Here is a 17268-nt window from a genome sequence, read left to right on the forward strand (position 1 = left end):
CATTACCCAGACATTTTTTGAAATCTTGATATTCTACCTTGGGAAATCATTCCACAGTGTGTCTCTTGTTACCATCATCACTGTAATTTAAACACAAACAAACCCCTATCCTTTATTTGATAGAGTACCATTTTGTAAAGATTGTCATCTTAAGGTGCTTTGTGTGCACACAGGTGTATTTGCATTTTTTCCTTGCATTATTACAACTGAAGTACAAGAAAGTTCAGTGAATTAAAGTGATATTGGGTCCCCAATCTGACTTAGTTCACTAAAAACTGCTTTCATTTAACCTAATTAAGTGCAGAGAAAAAGGCCACCATTACTAACTAGGCTTAACAAAGTAAAAATGATACAGAAAAAAGCTTGTTCATTTTATTAATGTCCACAGGAAATGTAACAATTTAAAAAAGGGAGGAGGTATGGCACAACACAATATTGTAAATTTAAACCACTGTGAAACATAAAAAGATTAAACATGATACAAGGAGAATCAGTAACCTCAAGCTACTGAGTAACGTGTCCTGGATTTAAGACTAAAAGTCCTATGAAGAGCAAGAGTGCCACTCTATCGTAACACAAGTCAATTATAAAATAGTGCAGTTGGAGCCATTGAGAATAAAAAGCAGAAAAACTGTGGCTTTCATTAAAAAAAATCTCCCATTCACATTTTGTCATAATCCTTGTTCTTCTTCCATACGAACGTAACTAGAATGTTCACTGATGAAGAACCCTTCAAGAAACGCTCAAGGACTTTCTGCTGCTTTCTCAGAATACTAGCTTATTTCACTTGTACTAAATATAAAGTTTTGCATTGGCTTCTGAAATAAAAAAGTGCCATGCCACATTGGTAGGGTAGTTTTAATTTTGTCTTTCGTTAGTTAAAGCCCTGTATAAAATGAATCATCCCCATGGCTGCATATTCCCGAGAACTGCCTTGCCATTTTTATTTTTAGAAAAGTGAAAATCAGTTCCAGTGAGTCTTTTGGAATACAGCAGGATCAAACAGAACTAAGTTTGACAAGTCCTCGAACAGAATCTTCATGCAAGGAGTCCTGGCTGGCTGGGTTGAAGATGTGCATTGTGTGGCTGTGTGTCAGAGTACTCCCAATGGAGAGCATTCCTGGTGGAGAGGGGGCCTCCTCTGGTGTCAGAAAATGGTGGCCATCCTGTTCCTCGCGTCTCTGCAGCATATCAGCCAGCATGGCTTCTGATGTTAGGTTTGGGGTGGATGTTGGTGGCGTTGGCTGCCCAAGGGGTAGGGTGCCACACGGGACACTAAGCGTGGTCTTACCTGGAAGAGGAGGCTCATCACTGCTGTAATTGGAGTCTGTTTGTAGCAAGGGTGTTGCTGCAGCCTGCAAAACGAATTTAGTGCTCTGAATGCACTGGTCTTGGTCACACTGAGACGTGCAAAGGGGGGAGAAAAGGGGATTAGGAGAAAAGGAAGGGAAGGGTGACATGAAAAAGACCCAGGAGATAGAAAAAAAATGCATGAAAGAGAATGGGTGAACACAGTGAATGAAGGGAAGGAAAAGGGGAAGGAGGAAAAAGAAGACAATTGTTAGTTGGTTGGTTTCTATTTATATAATTTTCTAAAGACAAACAGCATGTGCCAGAAGAGAATATATGTATATATATATATATATATATATATATATATATATATATATATATATATATATATATATATATATATATATATATATAAATAACATATGACACTGGAAAAAACACTCAATGGAAACACAAAGCCATGCAGACATGGAACTAAACGTTCTAAATACACTAAGCTGAACGACTAAGGGCATCAAAAATCCCCTCAAGTCGTACATTTCTGTTCTGTTTAGTCTTTCATATTTGGGCAAAGATGAGGAGTAAGGATCCTTATCTTCAATGCCTAAAACACAACATTTTCATCCCTGTCTATTGGAAAAAATAGAATATTATGAGATGTACTATTGCCCAATGTTTTGACCCAGATAGTCAGAAGATGTGAAGTCCTCATAGAGAAAAAACAGCTTAGAATACAGCATTGGAGAGTAAGCCCCATCAACTGGTGGTGGACACAGTATGTTAACATTAAATTATAATTTAAGTAGAAACTAACTATGATAGTTTTCAGTGTAACCTTAAACAGCTAGATGTTTAGGGAGTCCAACCAGAACATCACTGGAGGGACACCAGAAGTATCATAAGGGTTTGCTTCTGATCATGAAACAATGTGAAACATGAGAGAAGAGAATTAGCCTTGAGGAAATGCAATTGTAATCAAAAGAAAGCAACAGTGAGATGACCTTATTTAGTACAGAGTGCTACAGTGTGTCCGTATTGAGGTGCAACTTAGCGATGCATGTGTGAACGAATGGGATTTAAAAAAACACAAAAGCTCAAGTAAATCAAGAAGTAGAGCAAAGGATTCAGTTACACAAAGTAAAACACAGCGAAAAAAATAAAATTGGCTTTCAGATTTAAAAAAAATGTGCAATTTCCATTTCCTGGAAAACTGGAGTTTTATTAACAAAGGAGGAATCCTTATTAGCAGAGGGTTCCGGTACTTTAATACCTGTCTGATCATTAGAATTCCAACTTAATGCATTTAGCAGTCACTTGATAATTAGTACAGGCACCAAGCAAATTACAGTGATAATTCACATGTTAGGTTTAAAAGCTGTTTTGTGTGCATGTTTTCTGTATTTCGCACACTCCCTGTCATTAGAGTATTGATTTTTGAAGGGGGAATTTTTCCGTTACAGGAGAAGGAGATTTGTGTAGAGCATCATCAACCATGGTGTGAATTACTAGGCTTTTACAAAGACTTTATTTCAACTTTTATTTAGCCAAGGGGGATCGGAAATCATTACAGGAAAACCCATAAGACTTTTTCAATTGGTCATCTTAACTCCCTTACCTCAACTTATCTGCTTTTTAAATCATAACTTTAGAAGTTTGTTGTAAAGGTGTAGTGAACATGTATGGTGACGTAGTTGGGATTCTTTATACTGCTCGTCTCTTGGCACAGAATAATACAAAACGTCACTGTCGCAAATTTCATTTATTGTTCTCAATTTCATATCATTGGACCATTAATACAGAAGAGACTGATTCGGTAGAATAAAAGATACTAGTAGAGTCAAAAAACATGTGCCATTTTGTATACTGTTGATAGGTTGATTTAACTGCTAACAATTTTAGTTATTGGGTCTTTAGAAAGACTGTTGATTGCTTATAGCTTAGAGTGCTTAATATGTGTACACTTTGGCTATAAAAAGTGATATCAAAACTTCCTGGGTAGAGCTAACACTTTACTATCCCGTTCTCCATGTTAAGCCTAAAAATAAAACTGATCTCTGATTCACACGCCAGCCTGACAGTGAAGCTTGTTCCTTTCACATTCATTCATTCCTTCATTCAATAATTTAGCTGTTTATTCTCTCACTCAGGCTTAGTTCACATTCTCAAGTTTCCCAAACACTCCCCTCGCTTGTGAATAGTCTGAAATTGACTTTTCCTGTCTTCAAACTTAAAAATATGCATGATGTGACAATCACATCCCAGTCCTACCTTAAGGAAAGTCTGCCCCACCACCCCCAATGGGAATGGCTTCGTACCCCACAATCCTTTTTACTTCTATGTAGTGGAATGAAAGTTTGGTGATAAGGGTTAAAAGTTCACTTCTGAGTTAAGTTCAGGTTCTGATTCTATGATGTTCAAAATGTTGACAGATGTTGATTTTTGCATGGTGTCTGCATGCCTGTCTGTGTATCTTTGGAAAATCAACATTAAAATATTGATTAATTAATTAAATTATTATTATTATTATTGTGTAGAGCTCTTGGATGACTACAATCTTAGTGATGGTACACATATTTAGAATGAGTGGTCTCTGAGTTATCCACCTGAACAATGAGCCCTATGTACAATGACAACTTCTGTATAATTTGACCAATGTTTTTCACACTAGTATAGCATCATATTGGTCTTGTTACAGGTTTCAAGTCTATAACAACAAAAGTTTACTTATTGTATAGCCCATATCACACAAGGACTGCCTGAATGGGCTGTAATAGGTCCTTTTTGACACCCCCCAGCTTTGACTCCCTATTAAGACAAGAAACCCCCCTCTAATTTTTGATCCAGTCTTATCCCCATAACTTTCAAAAACCGTTTGTCCTATATCCAATTAAAACTACCTTAGGAAGTGCTTAATTTAACATGGTCTTTTGGAGTCTGCTTCGTTTACTCATGAGACCAGATCTATTGATTTGCAAAAAAGTAGTTTTTGAGATATGAAATCTATCTCATGCACGGAGGCACACGAATGGAGGCAATCAGGCTAATTGCCATGTAAACACTTTGGTGTGCATAACTGCACACCTACGCCTGCATACACTTTACAAAGGAGAATCCAAGCAGTATAAGGGAGGAGAGATTGGTTGGAGTTCATTTGAAAAACAAATGCTAAGGAAAAATTCAGCAGTGCAAGTAAATGCAGAAGAGGAGAGGAGGCAGTGTGGTCAGGCTTCTGTAAGGAAATATAGTTTATGGCACTCCCAGTTGTGTTACCACCCAACAGAGGTGTTGAAGTGGGGACTTGTATCGACAATGTAGACATTTACACAGTAAAATGTCTACATAAATTCACACATACACACAAAGGTAACGCATTTTACATAACACAGCTCATGTCAGTCCAAGGCCAATTGGATCAAGACTATCACCCACTCTTTCTTTCCGCCAAGATTGGATAGCAACTGACTGCATTTTCAAAAAAAGGTGTAAAGGAACTGGTTCAAATCACAAATCACATACCGAGGGGGCAGTTGACTTGATTATATGGACATATGCTTAAGTAAGATATCATGGTTGTGCTTCTGTGCACCCCCAATAAATGTAACAAGTTGGAATCGATGGCCACAATTGATCTGTAAAGGTTGATGTGGACAGATGGATTACTCCACCCAGTGCCAATCTGTCTGTCTATGCAGCCTGTCTGTTTCATTAAACTCATTGGGTTTAGCTTAAAATGAAATATTATTTTACCCTTTATGTATAGACTGATTTTTTCTCTCTTCTTTTTATTTTTTGCTACCTATACTGGAATTCTTAAGGCAGTATTGAAATGGGAGTTAGGAATAGAACGAGTAAGCCAATATACTGTTTTGTATTTTGTATTAAATATGGTGAAGTTATGCAATAATGCATTCTTGTTTATCATGGTGCCAGGACAGCAAGTAAGAATTTCAATACAGATGGCAATACTACTGCTACTACTACTACTACTCAAAAGCTAAAAGGGCTCCTCTTTGGACTGGTAACTTTCATCTGCTCTTTCACGTTTCCCTTTAAAATGATTTCTCTGCCTGTAACAATAATGGGCAGAAGAATGAGCAGAATGTAAAGGTGACATTCATGACTCGCTTCCATGATTTTAAATAAATAGCTTGTCTAAAACAGTTTAATATATATAAATGATTTAGATAGGAATATAAGTAGTAAGCTGGTTAAGTTTGAAGATGATACCAAGATAGGTGGATTAGCAGATATTTGGAATCCGTTGTATCATTACAGAAGGACTTGGATAGCATACAGAATTGGGCAGATTTGTGGCAGATGAAATTTAATGTCAGTAAATGTAAAGTATTACACATAGGAAGTACAAATGTTAGGTTTGAATACACAATGGGCAGTCGGAAAATCGAGAGTACACCTTATGAGAAGGATTTAGGAGTCATAGCGGACTCTAAGCTATCGACTTCCCAACAGTGTTCAGAAGCCATTAAGAAGGCTAACAGAATGTTAGGATATATAGCATAATGTGTGGAGTACAAGTTCAAGGAGGTTATGCTCAACCTTTATAATGCACTGGTGAGGCCTCATCTTGAGTACTGTGTGCAGTTTTGGTCTCCAGGCTACAAAAAGGACATAGCAGCACTAGAAAAGGTCCAGAGAAGAGCGACTAGGCTGATTCCAGGGCTACAGGGGTCGAATTATGAGGAAAGATTAAAAGAGCCTTTACAGTTTAAGCAAAAGAGGATTAAGAGGTGACATGATTGAAGTGTGTAAAATTATGAAGGGAATTAGTACAGTGGATCGAGACTGTTATTTTAAAATAAGTTCATCAAGAACACGGGGACACAGTTGGAAACTTGTTAAGGGTAAATTTCGCACAAACATTAGGAAGTTTTTTTTTTACACAAAGAACGATAGACACTTGGAATAAGCTACCAAGTAGTGTGGTAGACAATAAGATGTTAGGGACTTTCAAAACTCGACTTGATGTTTTCTTGGAAGAAATAAGTAGACAGGACTGGAGAGCTTTGTTAGGCTGAATGGCCTGTTCTCGTCTAGAGTGTTCTAATGTTCTAATGAGAAAGGGGAATTGACATCTCACTGGCGTTTAGTTTAATCGGCTTAATCTTGCCTTCTTAAGATGCCATTGTCACCCTCTCTGCTTCTCTGATCCTGCCTAGCTGTGTCAAGAAGAAGATGAGCTGCTTTCTTGTCAGGACGCCTTACATCTCAGTGTTGTGCCTAATGGAGTCTGTTGGTCTCAAACCCAACCCAGCTCAAGGCAAGGGCTGCCACCACTGAAAAATTCAGGACCATTCACTGTATGTGGTGGCTTTTGCAGTAGGCAAATGCTGTAGAGATCGCACTGAACTAATAATAGTTAGCTTAAGATTAGTTACAAATGAATTATACTTTATATTATTAAAGAACGATACATTTGAATGAGATAAGGAACAAGATCTACTGGTAAAAGGGCCAAATACAAGGCTCAATTCCCTTTATTATCAGCTGTGTGGAATCCATTTTGTGGATCTCTGTCCCACTAGCAATATAGATATAAGAGTCTTTCTTTTAAATTCTTATTGCACACTTCTCCATTGTCAAGATGGGTCCTTCTTTTTGAAACTCTTTTTAATGTTTGCTAAATTGGTAAATAATTTTATGAATATAAGTGCAGGAAAGTTCCTCTGCATCTTACACCTTTTGCTACATTATTATGGTTTAATTTTTTCCAATTCATTTTCCTTTGCACTACTTTTTTTGTTATGCCATTTGGTGTGTTTTTATATAGTCAACGTCATTTTGTGATAATCCTTTTCATTGATGCAGTCATGTTAGTGATGGTGAGCACGTGACGATCTTGTGTCGTGATGTGTGCATACAAAGCCTATTTAAAATGGCAGCACACATTATCTAGCATCCAAACTCTTTCAGAAACCACAAAATAGATTTTTTTTTAAAAATATATGTACAGTTATGACATTCTTTTGAAATGTTTATTTTGACCTCAATTTTTGGAGCTTCACTTCCTAAAATATTCTAAAATATTTTGGCAATTCAACATTAGCTTTGTCTCCTTACTGCCCATATCACACCCTTGAAAGGAGAATTGTTCTTTATTATCAAATCTTTGATTTCTTACAGTGTTTTGACATGCCAGTTCTCCATTTGGCCACTATACATGTCATCAGAAATCATTAACAGTACTGCTTAAATAAAATGTCTCTCTACAAATGGCACTTAAACCTGTGCTATGACATCCTGTGTTAAAACAGAAAATATTAACAGCATAACACTCAATAAACTGTGCACATCACTCAAGTATACAAGTACAAAAAATATTTTTAATAAAAAACTGAAAAAAAAACTTGAAAATGTACAATAGCTAGGGACATTAATCAACAAAGAAATAATGAGAGTTATATTGGTGGCTTAATAGCCTACCAGTGTTTGAAAGTAATGGGGTTGTATGTTTTAATAAAGTTTGGGGTTGTATGTTTTAATAAAGTTAACACATTAAAATGATGGAAGAAAAAATAGAACTCCATAGCTTTGTTTGAATTCTCTACTTGAGTAAACTGTTGTGTGATATTACAATTCCCATCTAACATGTTATATGTGTCTGGATTTTACTGTAGATTCACATTTCTAATATATTCAATACACACGTAATCATAAAATTATAAAATGGACATTATATGGGAAAACGTGCTGTAAACAGCTTCCAAGTTTAAAATGATTTGGTTGATATAACTATACTGGTATAGTTGTGATTGAAATTGGTAAAGATTAACAGCCTTGATGTGTATACTGGAATTTTCCTTAGGGTAATTCAAATTATATCCAATTACAGGGTGGAGAATTCCTTGTTTTAGGTAGCTGCTCTGGTTAAACAGTTCTGGTAAAATTAGAACTGAAAAGGGGACAAATTTAGCCCTAGAATATGTCTGCAAAATATCTGGCATGTTCTTCCATCTCTCCTTAGAGATCCTTTTATTTGGATGCTTCACCTAGTGGATGTATTCTGCCATTTGTGAATTATTCTAATTTGTGTTGAACTATTTCAAAAAAGACTGACTAATTTATTGCGAGAAAACAGTATGTTGGAAATGTTATTTACCTCTATTGTTACAGTGTCACATTTTTTGTTTGTTTGAGCTATTTAGCTTTTTTTTACATTTTGTTTAAAAATACATATACCCTCTTCTCTGTTATATTGTTTTTTGAGTGTAGATGGTCAATTAAGAGTTTTTTATTTTCTAAAAACGTCATTGTATGTATAAATAAGAATAGGAGGCAGAAAAATCTTTTGTGAACTCTGAGAATTTTTACTCTGCATTTAGTTCTGACAGCACCAAAGCAGTTCAGCTAATAATGTGCTGGTATTAGAAATCAATAGAGCGATCCAGTGAACGACACACAAGTTTTCTTGTCCATTTACTATAAACATTAGCCTGCATGCTTAATAAAGTGTTCAATTAAATGAGACAACTCAACTAATGGACCTTGCAGAGGAAGCTGCAGTTGAACTCTGCTGCTATACAGGAGGCATATTAAAATGTTTCCATTAAAAGGAAAACAAAAAAAATTAAGTAAAAATATATATGTGTTGGTATTCCCACGGCCCTGAATTGGATTACACAGGACTGATAAGGATTGGAGTGGTGCACATTTTGTACTAAAATATCTACTATACTTAACATAATGTTAAAGAAGAAGGTATCATCACAGGTTTGAAACTGTGTAGAGTCTGCATAATCTAGCTGGGTTTACAAAAAATTGGGGAATTCGCAGAGGTGTTTGAATACTTTTGGATTTCATTGGTTTGTCATAATTTGGAATTTAGTTTTATTTTTAGTTGTTTATTGATTCTTTATAGCCTTTTCCTTGGCCTCTAAAAATAATGGAGTTATCACTTCAGGGGTTGTGGAGGTCAAGGAATTTAATGGCCTGTTTTTTGATTTAAGATGTTTTTGAAGATGTTGATTTTGAAATACAAGGCGCCTTTACGATGCCCCGCAACTGCATGTTGTTTGTATGGCAGGGTTGCCAGGCTGTTGGTAGACAAGATACCTAAAAATGTACGATGCACTCCTGTACTGTCCGGGTTTGTGGCTAATCCAGTACTTGAAACTTTAGTGTCACTCCTGAATTGTTTTCTATTCTTTGACTTTGCGTTTTGGCTTAGACTATGTCTAATATTTAAAAAGGCCAAAGGGTGATGTCAATCAATGACTTCTGAATATCAGGAATCTTGCTCATTATTATATTGTGAGACTTCTGATCTCTTTGAGATACTCCCTAACAGGACAACACGCAGAAGAGCAATTGCCTCTTTTGAGACCCTCCCCAGTGGGACGAGACGCAGAAGCGCGACTGCCGTGTCTGTTGAGGGTTGCTTGTACGTTGCCGAGACAACCGCAGATTCACAGCACCACAGAAACAACTACAAGCTGACCGCTGCCACGGACAAAGCAATGGTGGCCTGATTGGTGATGCAGGGAACATTATAACTTGGCCACTGACCTGGCCCTGACCCTCCTTGTTTGCTGTGTCTGTGGAACTGTTGATCCCGCTACAATAAATAACCTTGCTGTTCTTGTTTGGAACTGAATAAAGATGGTTTTGCTAAAGTACTGAGACTCAGCTTCATCTCTGGGGTGCAAGACACTGACTCACACGTCACATTATATCTTACGTTGTTCTTTTGTATATTGCATATGTTCCATGTTTCTGTGACGTTTTTGTAAAAATACCCCTTGTGCCCCTTTATTATTGGATATTGCTTATTTTAACACATTCATTATACTTGATGCAAAAGGCACTGTGACATGCAGCCAGCGCAGATGTGCATACATGCATACACTTTGATGGAATGGTGTATAATCCATGAACATCTCCCACATTGTGCTCACTGAGGCTCCTTTATTGACCCAGTATGTACTCAGTATTTAATTTGAAGCTTAAAGTGGAATTTTTAAATCAGTTTGGTGCAATATAATTCAATTTTATACTCTATATGAGGCAAAACATAACAAATGAAGGCCACCAAAAACAACTGCATCTGGTAGACAAATAAATGTTTAAAGTTAAGAAGTACTTTAAGGGATGTTGGGTCCACTGTTAACACCAAATTAACCAATAGAAATTCCAAAAAACAAAAAATTGTAACAGACGTATGCTGGGTATTTAAATAAATTGGGCAGAATGCACAGCTGATAGTGACAGGTATAAAAAAAACAAAAGGTTTAGCACAGTATGGTACCTGACAAGCAATGAAGCCTCAAGAAAGAGGTAATGGACTAAGCAGTAGATTTTAAAGGATATGTCAGTTTGCAAGTCTGTAGTAAAAAGTGAAGATGTGTGTAAAAAAGGAGGCATAAAACAGATGACTGATTAAGAAGGCTGTCAAAGTATGTCTTATGAAGCAAGATCACAGCTTTATGAAATCAAATGAAATGCAAAAAGGCCTCAATACAACAATGCATTTAATAAACAATTTCTGAATACATGCACACATGTACTTTTATTTTAAAAATATATAAAAAAGCAAATATGAAAAGGCAATGTTAGAAGAAATGGAAGACTGAAACATCTGGATGCTGCTGTTATGGGGTGGTTCCTACCATGTTGCTTTGAAATTGGGTTGCACCATACATTGTGATTCCATTTGATGGTGCTACAGACTGCGGTGTATCTGGCTGAATATATCCTCTTCTGTCAATTAAACTACAAAGAGAACACAATATTATAATTCATTAAATCCAGGTAAAAGTATGACCTACTAATAAAAATATTGTACATGCCTTGCAAAGTATTCAAATAATGTAACATTTTTTGAATCTGCAGTGATAAATACATATTTCCTTGGATAAACATTTATATTCAAAACAGAAAATCCAAAATAAGCAGCATAAATTGGTGTCGGCAAAAAGACAAACACACAACACCATACACTAAATGCTTAACTACAGCCATCTGTCCATTTTCTGAACCTGCACAATCAAATTCAGGGTCATGGAGGGCATAATGCACACTTATTTGGCAGAGAAAAGCTATAATTTATCTTGGGTGAAAATACTGCTTCCAAGAAGCCAATCAATTAGCGTAATACGGAAGCGTATTAGGGCCACGGTGAAAAAAAAAAAAAAATACGGACACAGCGAAGAAAAAAAAAGTGTAAATGTCGAGATTAAAGTCGACATGCTGACTTTATTCTCGACATTTACGTCGAGATTAAAGTCGACATGTTGACTTTATTCTCGACATTTCCACTTTATTCTCGCCATTTATGTCGAGATTAAAGTCGACATTTCCACTTAATTCTATTGTTTATTTTGTCAGTAGAATGTCGCAAACTAAACATCTTAAAATGAATGTTCAATTTACTAAATTTTCTCAAAACCCTTCATTAATTAATGTAGTACATTAAATGCTTTATATTAAGTGTTCCCCGACCCAGTTTTTAATCTCTATGGCTTCTTCAACTGACTTCCTCTTGCACTGAGAGGCGCAGACAGCGATCGCCGCACATTGACTTCATGATGTTCCTGCTCTAAGAACATTCAGAATACTAAGAGAAATACTTGATATCTTCTTCACGATGAAATGCATTAAAGCATGTATTAAACATGGGTGGCGGGGGGCACGGTGGCGTGGCTATAGAGCTGCTCCCTTGCATTAAGTGGTCCCCAGTTGTATGTTCAGTGCAGTGCAAAGTCCCAAAAACTGGATATATGAATGGGTATCGCACAGGTTTAACTTAAATATTGTGTAAATATTGGGCTTGGTGGGTCGGAGACACGAACACAGGATTAAATGGATGTTCTTCTGAGCGGGCTTTCTTTATTGCATGCGTGCTGTATATCTGACGTACTAAACATCCAGTTTCTATCCTTGCTTTTTCTTTCTGCACATAACCAATCACCACAAGATAAACGTCTTTGTGAAATTAAAACAAGTTATAAACTTAGACCTCGGAGTTTTCAGAACTTTAAATTATTAAAGCATGTGGGGGCACGGTGCTTGCTGGGATGGAGTTTTCAGAAATGAAAAAAAAAATCTTCATTATACATGTTTAATTATGCCATCCATTCAGGGTTGCGCCCATCCCAGCAAGCATCTTGTGCGAGGCAGTAAATCCTGAATGAGACGCCAACACATCGCAGGGTGAATACGTGCAACATATAAAGTAGCAGGGTCAATAATACATAACAAAACCCCACATCCTACATGTCTTTGAAAGGAAACTGAAACACGCCGAGAAGGCCCACCAGAAAAACATGCAAACTCAAGGCAGGGAACACCCGGGACCCCCTTGCTGCGAAGCAGCAGTGCAACCACCACGCCACCGTGCCCCCATATGCTTTAATACATTTTAAGTTCTGTACATTTTAAGTTTTGAAAACTCTGGGGTCTAGGTTTATAACTTGTTTTAATTTCACAATGACGTTTATCGTGTGGTGATTGGTTATGTGCAGAAAGAAAAAACAAGGATTGGAACTGGAAGTTTAGTACGTCAGATAGAGACAGCGCGCATGTAATAAAGAAAGCCCGCTCAGAAGAACAACATCCATTGAATTCTGCGTTCGTGTCTCCGACCACCACATCACGAACCCAACATTTACACGATATTGCAGTTAAACCTGTGCGATACCTATTTATATATCCAGTTTTTTGGAGCCTCGTCACACTTGCCATAAAGTTCACTACACTGAACATACAACTGGGGACCCCTTAATGCAAGGGAGCAGCTCTATAGCCACGCCACCGTGCCCCCCGCCACCCATGTTTAATACATGCTTTAATGCATTTCATCGTGAAGAAGATATCAAGTATTTCTCTTAGTATTCTGAATGTTCTTAGAGCAGGAACATCATGAAGTCAATGTGCGGCGATCGCTGTCTGCGCCTCACAGTGCAAGAGGAAGTCAGTTGAAGAAGCGCATAGAGATTAAAAATGGGTCGGGGAACACTTAATATAAAGCATTTAATGTACTACATTAATTAATGAAGGTGTTTGAGAAAATCTAGTAAATTGAACATTCATTTTAAGATGTTTAGTTTGCGACATTCTACTGACAAAATAAACAATAGAATAAAGTATAAATGTCGACTTTAATCTCGACATAAATGGCGAGAATAAAGTGGAAATGTCGAGAATAAAGTCAACATGTCGACTTTAATCTCGACGTAAATGGCGAGAATAAAGTGGAAATGTCGAGAATAAAGTCGACATGTCGACTTTAATCTCGACATTTAGATTTTTTTTTCTTCACTGTGTTCGTATTTTTTTTTTCACCCGTGGCCCTAATACGCTTCCGTAGTACGTATAACGATTCCTAACTATGTGAAACAGAAATAGTTTAATGTTGTTTGATCATCAGGAAGCTGCAGGAAGAGTAACACTGCCTGCATCAGACCTTCTCTCTGAAACGAACGGCCAGGCAATGAGAAGTCTGGTAAGAGATGCTACTTATAAGAATAAATAAAAATTTGAAATGTGTGGTTATTATGAGAAAACAATATATTCTGACCCTGAACTAGATTCAAGCAAGTTAAAAAAAAAGAAGTAACAATAAACTAAAAATAAAAGGTGGATGAATGAATAACCAGATTGTAAAGATAGCATGTACTGCAGGCAAGAAGGAAGTCATGACTAAGAAAAGAAGAAGCACTCGAAGCTGCTTATCAATGAAAGAAAACATTATGAATGCATCTGATAAGTTAACACTTAACTTTATAACTGCAAGTCCCCTGTGGGTTAATTTATTTTGTACTAACTGAAGTACCTGGCATTTCTGAGTATATCTGTATAATGGGTTAAGATAAGAAAGCAAATTGTATATGTCTTTTAATTGTTGATCCTTTGGTGTTGCTTTAGTAAGCAAGAGTTGTCAATTGTCAGAATTTGTTCCTTGTTAATATGTATGATTTTTTTGCACCCCAAACCCACCTATCACAAGCATCCTTCAAAATGAAACATTTGAAATGCCATGTAGTCTGGATTTTAAGTTAACTCACCACAAAATTTCACTGAGATCAACTCAGCCATATTGGAATAATGTGCAATTTTTGGGTTGCCCCACATTATAGCCCCTTCCCTAATGAAAATTTTTGAAATATCAAACAGCTTGTATTTTAAGTTGGATAAATGTCAACCTATTTTATTTTGTATATATTTGAAATGGGAGTTTTTGTTTTTTTCTCTCTACTACTTTGCAAACTACATAAACCTTATAGTATGTTATCTTTCTTTACATTACCTTGCTTTGTAACATTAAAATACATACATTTGTTAATATGTGTCTGTTTGAAAATATTTACATATATGCATGTACTGTATATATCCCATGTTCTCTTCATCATTACTGTATTATGCTTTTAAATCTGTATATATGCTTAGAACCTGCTTTCTGAAAAAGTGTGACATAACTATAAAATGAATTCAGTTCAAAGTACAGGAAATACATAAGATCTACTGACTCAAATGGTTTACTGATTGAGTTGAAAGAGCTGAATCATCCTCTGAATCACCAATTTTTGATTCATTTTGTTTGTCTTAGTAAATCAATTGAATGTTTTGTTCTAGAGATCAGTGTAGTTCACAAGTCATAGCTGATCATTCTAAGACTGCCTTGTTCTGTAAATCAGATAACCTATTTGAGTTTCCTTGGCAAAACAAACAGGCAATTACACAACAGAGTGAAATGATTCCATTTTGAAGGTAAAATGTCACGGAAAAAATGCTAAATAAATGCATGATTTCATTCCTGGCAGGAGAGAAAAAAATGAATGAAAATTTGACCAGATCAACAAACCAGAGGACAACAAAACAATTTCAAACAGAAAGCATGACTAAAACAAATGAGTAAAAATGAAATGAACCAATGTTCTATGAACATTTAAGTTCTTTACAAAAATTCTTAGAATTACTGATAAAAATGTTTCAAGTTTAAACAGTTATTGTATATTTTGGATATTGTACTATATTGTGCCCTAAATAAGCAACTCAAGTATGACAAATGTATCCTTGCATTTAAATATTGCTCCAGATTTGTACCATAAAGACTGTGTGAACTGACTGATTCACGTTAATTATTCTGATAAAGTAAAATATTACTTAGTATATTTTGCAAAATACCCCCTGAATTTCCATCAGTGAGGGTAAAAATTGCCCTTTAAAAACTAATTTATCTCTTTCCCTGGTGCAGTGTGTGCATAATTATACTTTAAAATGGACTGCCAACCTGTCTGAGGGTAGTCACTGTTTTAAGATGTTCACCAAGTCATATTATAGAAGAAAATGAAAGAATTATTTCTTGCCTAACAATGAATTATTTTAACTTTTCTGGCATACATAAATACTCATTTTGAAATTTATTTTCGCTATTGTCTTAAACATAACTGTAGTATAACTGTAAGATCATAAACCGGTTTCCAAAGTATACAGTGCATTTTTTATGGAATAATGTAAAAGTAAACTTAACAAACAAAAAAAAATGGAAAATGTAATGCGGACTATGAAAATGTAAAAGTAAATTATAAGCCCTGACTACTATCCACCATGGTTTCTATTCTCTTTCTAAATGCAATAATTATAACAGTCTTGAGGCATTCTATTTTGCTTTAAGTATAATGGTCTTATTCTAGACTGCCTCCAATTTTAATAACATTATTAATCCGGGTGTTTAACTGAGAACAGGCCAGGTCAGGTTGGGGAGCATGCACTGGTTCAGCGGACTGACGCACCCACAACACAACGAAACAGCTTGGGATCCCAGTTGGAAATCCTTAAGGTAAATACGTGGTCCAGTCCCACCCTCCAAAAATGACCATCTATCTGCTGCAGCCAGATGTTACGTGAGTATCCCCTTGGCCTGGTCCAGCTGCTCTGGAAGCCAGATCATTCTCTGGGAATCAGGCCTCATGGCCGTAGTACTGTAACACAAGTTGTGCTCCCTCACAATGCAGGTAATGTGCCTCCTTTGGGACTTTGTGAGCAACCGCTCGTTTGACACAAAGTCAAACCAGCGATACCCAAGGATTCTCCAAAGAGAAGAAGTACTAAAGTTGTCCAATCTTTGTCTCAGGTCACAGTGTCGATGTCTCGCAGCCGTATAGCAAAACAGGAAGCACCAGGACTCTAAAGACTTGGACCTTTGTCCTTTTGTGGAGATATCAGGAGTGCTAAACACCCCTTTGAAGCGACCTCCTGACATCAAGCTCTCCCAATCCGACTAATGACTTCTAAGGTAGAATCACCAGAGACATGAAAATTACTGCCAAGGTAAGTAAACCTCTCAACGAGGTCAACACTCTCTCTGCAGACAGACACACTGCTGATGACTGTGCCCAAAAGGTCATTAAAGGCTTGGATCCCAGACAGTCTCTCAAGAACCCCAATGAGAGCCCCCATTGACTCCACAAAGATCACAGCATCATTGGCAAAGTCAAGATCAGTGAATCTTTCTTCACCAACAGAGGCTCCAAAGATACCCAAAAATATTTACAAATTTTTCCCACGTTTTACACCTTTTGCAATATGAGCTGAGGTCAATTGATTTACACATAAACTTCAGCATTTATGTTTATTTTGATTCTAAAAATGCCAGAATGAAAGCACATACACCATGTGTTTACTCTGCTACACTGACACTACTATAGAATTAAGAGAAAGTTGTAACCAAAACTCTTATTTACAAAATAACAGCAAAATGCATACATCTACTTTAGATTTCAGACTTATAAAGCAAAGACTTCTTAAAAAAAGTCAAAATAATGGACTCATTTCCTTAATCAGATCACAACAAAATAATAGCTAACAACTATTGATGGGAAAAGTACATTGGTCGGATTTACCTGGGAGGCACTGGACCACACAGAGCTGCACAGCAGTTAGTGAAAATGTTGCCATAGCTATAAGGATTATAGTTTTCTTTGCCTCTTTTTGATGACCATGAACCTTTAATCTGAAAAG

At 36.5% G+C, this 17268-nt stretch overlaps 1 protein-coding gene across 5 annotated transcripts in view; it reads right to left on the reverse strand.

Annotated features, from left to right (window-relative positions):
* Nucleotides 1-350: 350 nt before the first annotated feature.
* Nucleotides 351-17268, reverse strand: part of zdhhc14 (zinc finger DHHC-type palmitoyltransferase 14) — a 305204-nt gene continuing 288286 nt past the window's right edge. For 2 of the 5 annotated variants that reach the window (XM_039748138.1, XM_039748137.1), the window contains exons 7-9: nt 17151-17260; nt 10917-11019; nt 351-1355 (exon numbers count right to left, since the gene is read on the reverse strand). In XM_039748138.1, coding sequence (XP_039604072.1) covers nt 999-1355; nt 10917-11019; nt 17151-17260 — 570 coding nt within the window. In that variant the 3' untranslated portion in view covers nt 351-998. Of the gene's footprint in view, nt 1401-10916; nt 11020-17150; nt 17261-17268 lie in introns of all 5 variants that reach the window. The other 3 variants (XM_039748136.1, XM_039748135.1, XM_039748139.1) reach the window with 2 other exon arrangements.

Source organism: Polypterus senegalus, chromosome 3 (genome assembly GCF_016835505.1).
Source record: "Polypterus senegalus isolate Bchr_013 chromosome 3, ASM1683550v1, whole genome shotgun sequence".
In the NCBI taxonomy this organism is placed as follows: domain Eukaryota; kingdom Metazoa; phylum Chordata; class Cladistia; order Polypteriformes; family Polypteridae; genus Polypterus; species Polypterus senegalus.